Source organism: Ananas comosus, linkage group 5 (genome assembly GCF_001540865.1).
Source record: "Ananas comosus cultivar F153 linkage group 5, ASM154086v1, whole genome shotgun sequence".
Classification (NCBI taxonomy): Eukaryota; Viridiplantae; Streptophyta; class Magnoliopsida; order Poales; family Bromeliaceae; genus Ananas; species Ananas comosus.
Window position 1 is genome coordinate 5,274,851 of NC_033625.1, and position 12,669 is coordinate 5,287,519.

At 38.0% G+C, this 12,669-nt stretch overlaps 1 protein-coding gene across 3 annotated transcripts; it reads right to left on the reverse strand.

The window, feature by feature from the left end:
* On the reverse strand, positions 1,458-10,957 carry LOC109710129 (flowering time control protein FPA). 3 transcript variants are annotated; one of them, XM_020232577.1, is made up of 6 exons: positions 10,462-10,957; positions 9,154-9,399; positions 8,946-9,059; positions 7,945-8,840; positions 6,279-7,609; positions 1,458-1,658 (listed from the first exon to the last, which is right to left on the reverse strand). In XM_020232577.1, the coding sequence occupies exons 1-5, from the start codon at positions 10,741-10,743 to the stop codon at positions 6,304-6,306; spliced, it is 2,844 nt and encodes a 947-aa protein (XP_020088166.1). In that variant the 5' UTR covers positions 10,744-10,957; the 3' UTR covers positions 1,458-1,658; positions 6,279-6,303. The 3 variants fall into 3 exon arrangements, with proteins under 3 accessions (XP_020088166.1, XP_020088164.1, XP_020088165.1); XM_020232575.1 differs by having other exon boundaries at positions 1,458-1,665; XM_020232576.1 differs by lacking the exon at positions 1,458-1,658 and adding an exon at positions 2,029-2,429.

Below are 12,669 nucleotides of genomic sequence, written 5' to 3' on the forward strand. Positions count from 1 at the left end.
CAAAGTTCATTTTTTAAAAGCCAAACAAAGCGGCAGATAGAGTACTATATATCTTTCTCTCTCTCTCTCTCAAAAAAAAAAAAAAAGAAAAAAAAAAAAGGAAAATATGGCAGGGTAACAGGTTGCAGAAACTATTGCATGGACTGCATTGTACAAGCCAAGATCTTCAATACTCAAAAAAAAACACTGCATGACTCCACGGAAACATAAATTGAGAGTCTAGTCACCAATTACAATCAATTTGGAGATTAAGGACCGAACTGAAACTCTGTGACTAGTTGGTAACCAATCGCATAATCTCCTCTTTAGATATATAGCATTCAATTTTTCGCAAAAAAGCAACTGAAGGGATCCATTTTCCAACCCGAGACCTTCAAATGAAAAGCCCTAAACATCCTCGCGCCGGACCGCCTATCGGACATCCGATCGCAAACCTCAGAAACGACCTCCCATCCCCTCTTCTTCCCCTCCTTTAGCCTCCTCCTCAGTCGATCGCCGGAACTCTCCTTCACCGAAAATTGGTAGCTATGTAAAAACGCGCTTCTTTTCGTATGATCTTGTCGGGCATTGCCGATTGGCTCGGCCGAACAATGTGGCAGAAGGGCGGCGCCGGAGCCGGTCGCCGGCGGGCTGAACTCTGCCATATGGAAAAACTAATACTCTTTTTTGTTGTTGTTGTTGTTTCTGCAGTAAAGTTTGTGTTCGAAGAGTACTACTATAAATAGTAAGTGTGAGTGAGAGATAGGGTCGTTAGTTCAACAAAATGTGCATGCAAATTTTTAAGTAGTTGGTGTCGAATTGGTGCACCAAGCATCACCAATTAATTGACACCATTTAGATGATTGATTTTTTATTGCTGAAAATATATATAAATATATGTCAGGTGTTAATAGGGCCTTTTTTGGGATGGCCCTCAATTGTGAGAAAATGTTGCTGCTGTCGCATCTCATTTGTACTGCTTTTGATGTGATATAATAAGCATAGGTTTTCACCTGGCATGCATTTCCTACTACTACTTATGTAAGAGATTTTTACACATGCACAGGGTTGATCTGGTAACTTAATATCGACAGGTTGAATCAGCATCCTCCAAATATGAATGGCACAGATTCGTTTTGCCGCGGAACAATCCTGTGTGTAAAATTTTCTGCATACGAATTTTTTTGGGTAATTGCAAGATATTATTTCACCTAGTTTTTAAGAGGATGTGAAGGAGCATTTTGCCTTTTTTTTTTTTTCTCCATAATAGCTATAAGAACCGTATGATAAACCTGGAGGCCCCGAACTCTGGCGAGCATTTACTTCAGATAGTTGCTTCCTTTTCTTGTTTTGTTTTGTTTTGTTTTAATTTTTTCGGTCTTATGAACTACACAATATCAGAGGTGCAACCCATTTCAAACACAACGACGGGACAAATAAAAGGCGAAAAACAGATACAAGAGAGAGAGAGAGAGAGATTCCTACAAAATTACAAATCTGGAGCTTAGTCCATTGCTTAACACTTACTCGAGTCATGCGCTTTGTTCATACATTAAACTAAATTTAAAATGGAAAAGAACAATGTCTCTTTCGCTGTTTATTTACGGCTGCAAATCTACCGTCGACGGACTCGGCCCCTCTACCTGATCTGGAAGATGAATCGGGAAATTGATCACCACCTACAGGCTACAGAGAGATTTTGTCAAACTTGGTTAACAAAATATACGACAAAGAATAGACACGGAATTTGATTACTTCGTTACCAACATATGCTTTCAGTAACTTCATTTTTAATTTCTCTTTTTTAAAGTCAAGAGATTTCACGCCACACTTGGTTATTACAACTAAGATTTTATTTTATAATTTGTTTCCTCATTTATTTTTTTTGGTAAAACGAGGGAAGTACGCTTGTGGTCGTGGAGAGAATTCATATTAGAATTAGAATAGTTTAAATTGGGAAAAAATAAAGGCTACATTTTTCTTCTCTTATGTTAGTTCACAAAAAAATTTTGCAGAAAAACGCACAGAAAAACAATTTCCCAGCTGAGCTTACTAAGGCAACGAGTTCATGATCGTTATTCGTTATAAAATAAACGTACGAGAAACATATGGCGAATTTAAATTCTTGGAAATGAATACACAACCCGATGAGATCCAGGGAAAATTTCACCTATGGACTAAACTTCGTATTAGTATACTTCATCTCACTAGCACAATTAAGCTACAACATCACCCCCTCTACTATGAAAAAATATAGTTGGCAGCTCGCATAATGAACCAACTAAAATAGAAATTGAAGTTCGATAATTCGATCACATCAATCTTCATGAAATCCGCTAGCCTAAATGAAATTTTGCGACCAGCGATCGCAGATGTCCGGGATACCTTGTTACTGAATCAATAGGGATACCTTGTTACTGAATCAATAGTTTCAATTGCGCACACAATACCTGGAACATTTTAGAGAAACATGAGGGCCTAAAAAGTAGAAGGAAACTGGCGTAAAATCAAGTCTCTTTTCAGAAATATAAGCTGGAATATTTTACTGGAGAGAAGAAATTGCGCCGTATCGAGGAGTGAAATGATAAGAGGAAAGGAGAATCGGGCCGAAGTATTTGATTAAAGCAAACTAAGTCTACTAAACATTTCTACCGTCTCAACTCCGAATTAGATTTCGCACTTGTCAACAGACATATATGCTGCAAATTACTAGTTCTGTACAGGTTCCAACCAGGTTGATGAGTATAGCTAAAAAAATTTATGCTGAATCGAAAATTTTTACGCAACCCGGAATCAACGAAAGAGCTTGAGCTACTATATTGGGTTTGCTGTATAAGAAGTGCCATTTTACTTGTATTTTTGTGTTGAACCCAACACAAATTGTCTCTTATTCTAGCATTCCTCAGAAAGCATAAAGAGATGTAAAGAGACAGGATTCTAACTTACGCGCACATTAAATACATTTTGGTAACCCACTAAAATGGCACAGATTGAAGTTTAATGAACCAAGTGTGATGTGCAGAATGAGTGCCTACTGTCAAAACCTCGACAACCTAATCTACCTCTCTATATCCTAACTCTAGCATTTGTCGGCCGAATAGAAAGATTGTTCCTTCGACTGCAAGTCGGTAGGGCCTTGTTTCTCTCAAAAAATGAAAGAAAAACGAAGAAAGCAAGCTCAGAATCAACAAATGATTTGTACCAATATTGCAAAACTTCGATAATGAAACGACGTAACGCATACAGGTGATATTATGTAATACAAAAACTACGCAGATCAGAAAGTAACATATGACAGCTAAAGTTCGCTACCTAATGTATAAAACAGTTTCTCAGCTTCCCCTTTCGCCCTCTTTACAGTATTGTATTAACTAAAAACACTTACAGAACAGACTAACAGAAACAGGAATGTGATTGATTTTCCGGAAAACTAAAAAAGGAGAAGACGACTGATTAAAAATACTGGTTTCAAACCAACAAGATCATTGTCGAAATGTGCAAGGAGTAAACTCGCTTACAGTATTACATACGTTGTATTCGAGAAAAATAAGTTCATGGTTTTGAACATGCCTTACGACTCGGTCATGCACGATAAGTACAGGATTGTAATTTATTGTTATAAATTTAATGTTATATAGGTGTTCAATGTTCCAGCATAGAGTATCCACAAATAACATATTAAGACAACCAGGTGCCTTTGGATGACTTTGTACTGGTTATGATAGAGAACGATGGGGTACGATATGGTACGTGCTGCGAGCGAAGAAATTTCAGTGCAAGGGATAAACTCTGTTGTCTGTTTTGATGCATGTGTGAAAAGGTACTGTTAAGCGCAGTTACATTTACGCCCAAGTTAAAGCTTAGAGACCCTAAACTTTTAAAAGAGTTCCATTTTAGTCATTTTGCATATTTAGTATTGATCGTTACTATGGTACATTCATATACCATGCAATTATTAAAATGGATGACGGATTGACAGATTCATGTGGTCGGGACATATGATGAACTGGGTCTCGAATGAAATATTTTAGAACTAAATGAAACATGGTTAAAAGCTTAAAGGACTAAAATAAAACTATGTTGATAGTTTAGGATCTCGAACGTCAAACTTACAAGTTTGAGGACCAAACTTGAGTTCAAGTTCAGGGACAAGTAGTGCAGTTTACTGAATTTAATTACTTCCCTTTAGTTTCAATACAGTTCTCCTTCATTTGGTCTTTCGTCCTGTTCATAGCGTACGATTCTTCTCACAATTTTATATTATATGACCAGCTTAAGTATTTCCAAATACTGAATCAATACTTACGTAAATTGTAATCTAGCTTAGTCAAGAGAAATTTGGACTACAGGTCTCATCTAACGCTCATAAATAAAATGGAGTTGGCGTGAAAGCATAGAAATAATTCTGCATTTTCCGATGGGATCGCAGAAAATATATCGTAACCAACTCATTGTGATATAAGGAACGTGATGTATACGTAACGAAGACAAACAGGATTATTTTTCCTTCGTACTTTCTCTCCGCACGTAATGCAACCTCCCCGCAATCCCAAATAGAGCCAAATGTAAAGCTATTGGCTTTCTAAAGTCCATGATAGTTGGCGTAATGTCGGTAAACATTGTGTTTGACGGGATAGCGCATCAACGTTGCGAATAACTGCAAAATGACTGGGGATCGCAATTACTGAAATCGTGATGGCATAACTGCAGTCCTTTGATTTCTATAACTAATACCTAAGAATGGACTATATTGTATCTCAAGAACATACGACTTTATTATTTGACATGATTTTAGTAATGAACATGGACTAACATAAATTTTTCCCTACACTAGTTTTACTACATCATTGAATTGCATGGACTATATCATGTCAGACAAACTATTTAAATAATGTACCTTTTTCTTATAGACTACTCAGTTGGATGAAAATAAGGTGAGAGAGTTTCTGTTCTAAGGCTATCTTTATATCTTTCATTTCTCTAAGATTTTTTTTTTCTGCTCTCATCTTAGAGAAACATTATATCGCTCTTAAATTTATTACATTCCAGATACTAAAGTCAAATAAAGTAGAAAAGTAGAAAAATAGAAAAATTTGCCACATACTAATCAAACTACTACTAACTTCAATATTCTGAACACTACAAGAGGGTGACAGAACATTACAGATGATGCTCCAATATAAAATTATTCCAGGAGTAGGCAAAAGCTTTTGTAATAGATTAGATTGAACAACAATTGGCTTAAGAAAAACTTTTACCAGTCAGGGGATCTTCTCAAGAAAAATGAACTTATAGCCAAGTGGAGTTCCCAAAGTGAAAGGAATGCAGGGCAAATCAGGAAGATATATTGCTAATAAGCATATTATACAAAATTTTAGGGCATATCAGGACACTAAGGACACCATCAAACAATAAAATAGAATCTTAAGACCTCAAAAAGGTATGTGTGAAAATCATGGCATTCCTAGAGCGGCACTAAAGAAAAAGTAACAAATGATAGTATACAAATGATAGTATGCAAATGATAATATGCAAATTCATCAGACTAGGAGTCTAAAATTGCAACTGTCGTGCCAGGGGTTTGGGGGTTCTGTTGTTCTGTTGTCTAAAGATTTACAGCAAGTCCATGAAGTCAAACTATATAAACATAAATAGCTTCTTCCACAGTTTATCAATTTAAGTTCAGATATCCCATTTAGAAACTATAGTTCAATTGTTCAAAAAAGTAAAGGAAAAACTATCAGAAGAGCAAATTCAATGCAAATAGAGGACACAAAATTCAAAACAGTGATAGATGAAATATCAACACTAACACTTAAACCACAAACTAAATGACTTCAAGAAATCCGAAATAAGTGCAAAAAGAAAAAGGATAGAAAACTTCAAAAGGTAATTCCACACAACACATCTATTGAAAAATGGAAAGGAATAGGAAATATGACTCCACAGGGGGGTGAAAAAAAAAATCCAATTTTAAACTAGTAGAAAAGTTGTACATAGATGGCTCACCATCTCAAAAGCACCATGATTAACTAATCGGTTTGTTAATCCAAGGTGGAAAAACGATTGAAGGGAATGTCATGAGAAACATAAAAACTTATAAGACTATCATGCAAATAATTAGAAGGAATGCATGCGAGAAATCAGGAAGCGCACAATGAATATAAAAACTATGTATGGTCATCTAAAGTAACTAACCAGTTAGCATGTACTACTATTTAAATATGTTAGAAAGAATATTAACTAGGCTACAGATCATTAGACAAACATAAATCCAAGTTACGGGAAAGAATGCATACCTGTAATAGAAGATGATTCCCCCTGTTAATTCCTTGATCCTTGCACACCCTGAGCACCAGCTTGTTGCTGTTGTTGAATTTGGAGTAGTAGGCTGGCAGCAAACTGAAGGGTCGACTGATACCTTTGACTCTTATCCGCATCACCATCTGAAGTGCCGTGACCAGCACCAGATATAACATTTTGCAGCTGCAGCTGAGTACCTTGAGATGCAAATTCCATATTCACCCTTTCAGTTGGCATTGGCACAGTACTTTGTGGCTGAATCATTGAAGTAGGGTTTAGCTGCTGCTGAACTGGCTGGTTAAAAGAAACTCCAGGTGTGTAGGCTGTTTGTAACATGCCATAGCTGCTTTGAGAAGCCATGGAAGGATCAGACAAATATTGCTGGTTACTCTGCGAGGGTAAATATTGTCCATTTTGGGACGGCATAACATAAGTATTTAACGGTCCCGTATTGGAAATAGTAAGAGGTTGTGCTGCATTCTGAATTTGTGCACTATTAAACTGTTGACCAAAATGCTGAGGGATATTACTAACAAAATGCTGAGGGATATTACTAACGGGATCTATTGCTTGATGCCCTTGGCTCCAGCCTTGAAATGGCAATGATGGTGTATCGTTTACCACATTAGTAGAAGATGAAACTACCTTACTAGTGGGGGTTGGTGGCATGTGAACATTACCAGCAGCCGATGGTTGTTTATTTTCAGGTATAAGAGAAGCTAAAGTAGCGATTAGTTCAGGGGTTAATCCAACTTGAGGTGCAGCAGTATGACTGCTGTTACTATGATCTGGGGGAGCTGATTGAACACCACGTAATTCATCGGGATGCACGCTCGGAGGCTTTATAACTCCTGGAGTATAAGGCAATGGTAGCTCGAGCGAAGAAGACCTATTATAACCAATTCTAATATCTTGCTCTTCATTCCGAGAGGCATAATTATACCCTTTGTTTAACACAGGTGGATCATGGCGATCAACGTAATTAGACGATGAAGGAGCGGACAGTTGATGGTAATCTTGCGCCTCAGCGCCTGTTGATTGCTGGGGAAGGTGCAAAACTACACCATAAAGACGCTCAGGGCCTTTAACTTTCAACACATTAGTCAAAAAATCTGATGGAGGAACCAAGAACAGTGTTGTTCCATCGTCCAGTTTTGCGACCCCAGCACGGTTTTTAAGGCCCAGGTAGCGGAGGAATTCGGTGTAGGAAGCAAAGTCTTCTTCACTATCTGGTAGAAAGAAGACAATATCGAAACCATTCGCCTCAGCATAGTGTTTTGTCAGCATGTCCAAACCCGTTCTGGCTGAGCAATTAACAACATCAGATCTGAGGAGAGGAAAAAATAAAAACACTATCAGAATAATCACACTTAGAGAACCAACTACTAAAATCACATGTCCATCAATGAGTTCAGTTCGGTTTTCACTTTAGCTGTTAAAATCATCTAAAAACTGTTGTTCAAGTTATTACATATTCATTTAATACTGCTTATTCAGTTCTTGATATGCACAACTGAACAAACCAAATTATATATCAAGTCGAACTTAGTAAACAAAATTGGCTGCCTTAATTTTAGTTCACTAATCTAGTTAGGACCCATTAGCACATATCCCTAACGAAAACGAAGACAAATAAGTATAAAGGGGTGATATTCAACATACAAAGGAGAGGTGATGCCCTTTCCAATTGGCACACAGCGAGCACAACAAACATGGGTTCCGCCTTTGGCCAGTATACCACGCCAGATGTGGCCGCTATCTGGGGATTCACGAACCTCACCACGGACTCGAATGGGGGGACTCAGATATCTTTGACCAAATGCAGCTCTCTCAAGAAGAGGAAACTCGGAAAGGTCCCCAAAATCATCATCATCCATTCTCAACCTTTTTGTTTCTCTCATGTCCAATCTATCCCATTCACCAGGCATTGAATGAAAAGATGGACGAAGGCTTGTTGGAGAAGGAAGTATTCCTGGTGCTGACGGGGATGACCGCAGCCAAAGGGCAGGTCCAGATTTATTAGCATTTGAATCAGGAAAATTTGGCATCACGCCACCAAATTCATGGAGCTCAGGACCTCCCTCATGAGGATCAAATCCTTGTGGCGCGAATGGTTTCATTGATATACTTGAGCCAGGGACACCATTAGGAAAGGACCCAGAAAATTTGTTCGGACCCATTGAACGGCCGGACCCAACCAAGTCCAGAGGCCCAAAAGGGCCTTCATTGTAAAACATGTCTTGTCCAGGCCCTCTAAGTGGAGGAAAGGGAGGCAGGATTTCATCCTTGAGTCCTGCAAGTTCATTGCTTGAATACAGAATCTGAATCCTAGGGTCATTAAAAAGGCGGCCTTGGAGGCCTTCCTTTGCACGCCTAGCTTCATCGACACTTCTAAATTCTATGAAAGAATAGTGCCTCGACGGGAAACACTTGATTCTCTCAATTTCACCAAACAGAATCATTGCTCGGTGAAGCATCTGCTCATCAATCTGCACAGATGGCGGATAGCTTATCCAAAGAACATTGGTAGGGCGGCTGTCTCTTTGTCCTCCATGAGGCTGAAAAAAATTGAAAATAAAATGTAAAACACCATGAGAAGCTTTACCAGCATCCAACACTGCCACAAGTAAATGAGGAAAAGTAAAATAAGCTGCAAAATATACCATATATTTTCTTGGTCCATGGTTCACTGAATCATAGAAACCCCCTGTCACATCAGCAGGTCCCAAGCCCCTACTGTTGAAAGGTCCATTTCTTAAGTCATGATCAGGCCATTCCTGTTCTCAGGATAATAACATGATAGTATGAAAATGTACTACATACAATCTACGTTATGTAAAAGTGGCACACAAATTCATCATGCAAACACACCTTTCTCATCGGTTGAGATCTTTGAAAGTCCACACATAATTGGTCACCACCTAAACGCTTTCCATTCATGTTCTTGTGAGCAGAGATAGCATCCTCCATCTTGTAGTAGTCAATAAGAGCAGAATTCCGTTCTCTAAAGAACTTGAACTCTTCAATCTTTCCAAATTTCAAAAACTCCTCCTCAACTTTTTCCTTTGTAATAGATGAGCTAATACCTCCAACCCATAAATGCCTAACTGCCTTTGCCTGCGTATAAAAATCAACTGATTAACTGCTAGAACCATATAAAATATAAGCACATTTAGATATCTCATAGTTATGCACAAACAGAATGACAGAGAGCATTCGGACAACACATTTTATGAAAAATCTTTTCCAAAAGAAATAGCACATTCATAATTCAGGTATAAACCATCCCAAAAAAATGAAAAAAAATGTAAAACCATTTATTGTGATTTAGACATCTGCAGGCAGTGAATCATTTGATCTAGTGTTTGATGTTTCTCATATACATCGCATGGATCAAATATAAAAGAAGAAACAGGTCAATACAAGATTTGCTTTAATCAAATTACAATTTTTTACTACTAAGGATTTCTAATAGAATAAAAACACAATGCTCTGCATGGCTAATAAAATACTGCTATATTAACCAACCATCAATAAAATTCAACCCAAATGCATTTGAATTCACTGTAGTGCACCAAAATTGTAGGCCTCAAGATAACATTCTTTTCACCTTTTCATTCACCACCTCTTTCTCGATGCTCTTGGACGTTTCATTATATCTTTTTTTTTAGGAAACGCCTAAATTTTCTGTTTTTTCTAACATCGTTAATTTCATATTTTTCTTCCTATACAACAAACAAGATTAAATCTTACACAAGGAAATAAACCTCTCAAGAATTCAACTAACTTTGAACCCCCAACTGCACCAAAACTGCAAGAATTTGATCACTATGAGCTTAATTAACATAACAGAAGGCAACATAAATTGTTCAATTAACCTCATCTAATCATAGCCTGTATACATATAAAAAGGTTCATCAAGATCCATTGCATTCAACGTTTAGGACCAACTAAAATCGAAATCAAATGAAAGAACACAGTTCAATACTAAAACCTAATCAGAGAAAACTAAAACCCTAATCAGAGCATAAAATCTATCCTCGTTATGTTCCCCGATCAAAACAAAGAACGACATAATCAAGAACACAAACAAATTTCCTCATCAATATACTCACAATTCACACCGAACCACGCGAGAGAGAGAGAGAGAGAGAGAGAGAGAGAGAGAGAGAGAGGAACCGGTCGCGAGAATTGAATCCTAATGGCACTCCTGCGGATGACAGAGCCCCGAAGGGCGTCCATGGCGGCGCGGGCGGTGTCGGCGCTCCGGAACATCACGAAGGCATAGCTCCGCGACCCGGCCTGCATCGCCACGCAATCGAGCGCGCCGTGCGCCGCGAACGCGGCCATGAGATCGGCGTCGGTGGTGCCCGCCGCGAGGTTCCCCACCCACAGCGTGCTCGTCGGCGTCACCTCGTCCTCCGCCTCACTCGGCTGCTTCTGCTGCTGCTGCTGCGACATCGCTCGCCCAGCGCCGGCCCTAGACGATGAGGACCGAGAACTCGAGCAAAAATGGCATCAAGGAATCGAAATTAGGGTTTGGGAGAGGGAGAAGAGGGTGGATTGTAGCGAGATCTCGAGGGGGAGAAAAGGGGAATTAGAGAGGGGAAGAGGGAGCGATTTTGGAGAGGATCGGATTTGGCGTTGGAAACCCTAGAAAAGGGGGAGTGTTTGGGGGGGGGTGTTCGATTAAAGCGCTCCTCGCCTCGACGTGATCGTGCTTTTATAGTGGTGTGAACTGAGCCGGCCGAAGCTGAACCGAACCAAACGGCCCTCGGACCGGCTTCGCGTGTGTACGGTTTTGTGTAAGGGGCTGTTAAATGGGTTGGGCCGGACCATCGGGCCGAGAATCAAGGTTTTTATTTAGGTAATATTTTTTGAAGGTAATATTCCTTTTTGACGGAAAACTTGTATGGATACCCCTCAACTATAGGATAGCTTGAAAATAGGACCCTCAACTTCTTTGGTTTTTTATTGGGACTCTCCCAACTTTTAATTGTTTAGAATTAAGTGATTTTAATTTTTTTAAAAAATAGAGATTTTATAAAATATATTGGTAACTTCATCAAATTTGATAACTATTAATTATTTTTTATCAAATAAAATTATGCCAATTAACAATTAATAACAGATGAAGTCATTCAATTTGATTTTTTTTTTTAACTTTACTAAGCATAAAAATTCCAAACGAAATTAGATGTTGAGGGGGCCTCAATAAAAAAAAAAAAAAAAAAAGCATGGAAAAGTTGAAGGGGCTATTAAGCTCTCCTATAGTTGAGGGGTCTTACTTTTCTTTTTTGGGATCCATAGGATTAGTACGACCTATATGCCCTTGTTTGGTTGGGGTTAAGGGGTGAAATAACCCCTTAATCCCCATGTTATTTTCAAATATCCTAAAAAATGGATGGGGTTAGTAATTCCAACTCAAATAAATTATTCCGGATTAGCTAACTCCACCTAACCCTACCAAATTCCAACCAAACACTATTTTCTATTCATAATAATCCACTATCTTTCTTATCCCACATACTCAAATCAATCATTATCCTTCTTTATCAATCGTTATCTTCTTATCCCACCTACTCCAACCAAATACTATTTTTCATTATTCTAAACTAACTTCAACTCCCAACCAAACAAAAAAAAACTTTAACCCCATTTTAATCCTAAACTTAACTCTATCCCTGGAATAACTACTTTTTTCTTAACCCCGAACCAAACGAAGGTTAAATATACTGAACTAGTGAAGACACCAGTACGACGACGCAGTGAATCACTTCCACACAGAAGCAAATAAATAAAAGAAAATAAAGAAAGAAGAAATAGGAAGAGTTCAAAATCATAAGAATAATTAATTATTTATAACAAGAGTAAAAATATTTCTATAGTTTATATAATATAATATAATAATAATAATAATATAAATATATAAATTTCTAGTTGAGTACAGGTGGCAACGAGGGGGCGCAGATGCGGGCGGGGCCCAGGGCGCGGGCCGTAAGCGGGCACGGCCGGAATGCAAAACAACCCATTATTATAAACCATTAACCTGGCTCCAAAAATTGGTTCTATTTCATGGACCAGTCTCCTCCTCTACTCCGGTCACCTCTACTAAGTCAATCCACTAATGTCCACAAATTTCTTATCACAATAAATTAGATGGTTGTATCCACTAATTGTCCACCAATTTTTCACAAATTTTTTTTATCACAATAAATTAGATGATTTAGATGCACGAATATACTGTAAATAGGTGCCTTTTAGTTACCCACTTTGTTTATTTTTTATATTGTGTGAATGTGCAAAATTTTTCTAAATAGTACAATCTTGATCTAAAGAGTATAAAATTTATTTTAAAAAATATAATTTTTATATCAAATAGTATAA

Bases quoted from the DNA above. Each gene is read 5' to 3' on its own strand.
- LOC109710129 (XM_020232577.1), bottom strand. From the start codon at position 10,743: ATGTCGCAGCAGCAGCAGCAGAAGCAGCCGAGTGAGGCGGAGGACGAG. The intron at 9,400-10,461 runs GTTCCTCTCTCT...TTTTATACGCAG, and splicing joins GGATTCAATTCTCGCGACCG to GCAAAGGCAGTTAGGCATTT. The intron at 7,610-7,944 runs GTATGTTGAATA...TCCTCTCCTCAG, and splicing joins AAGGGCATCACCTCTCCTTT to ATCTGATGTTGTTAATTGCT.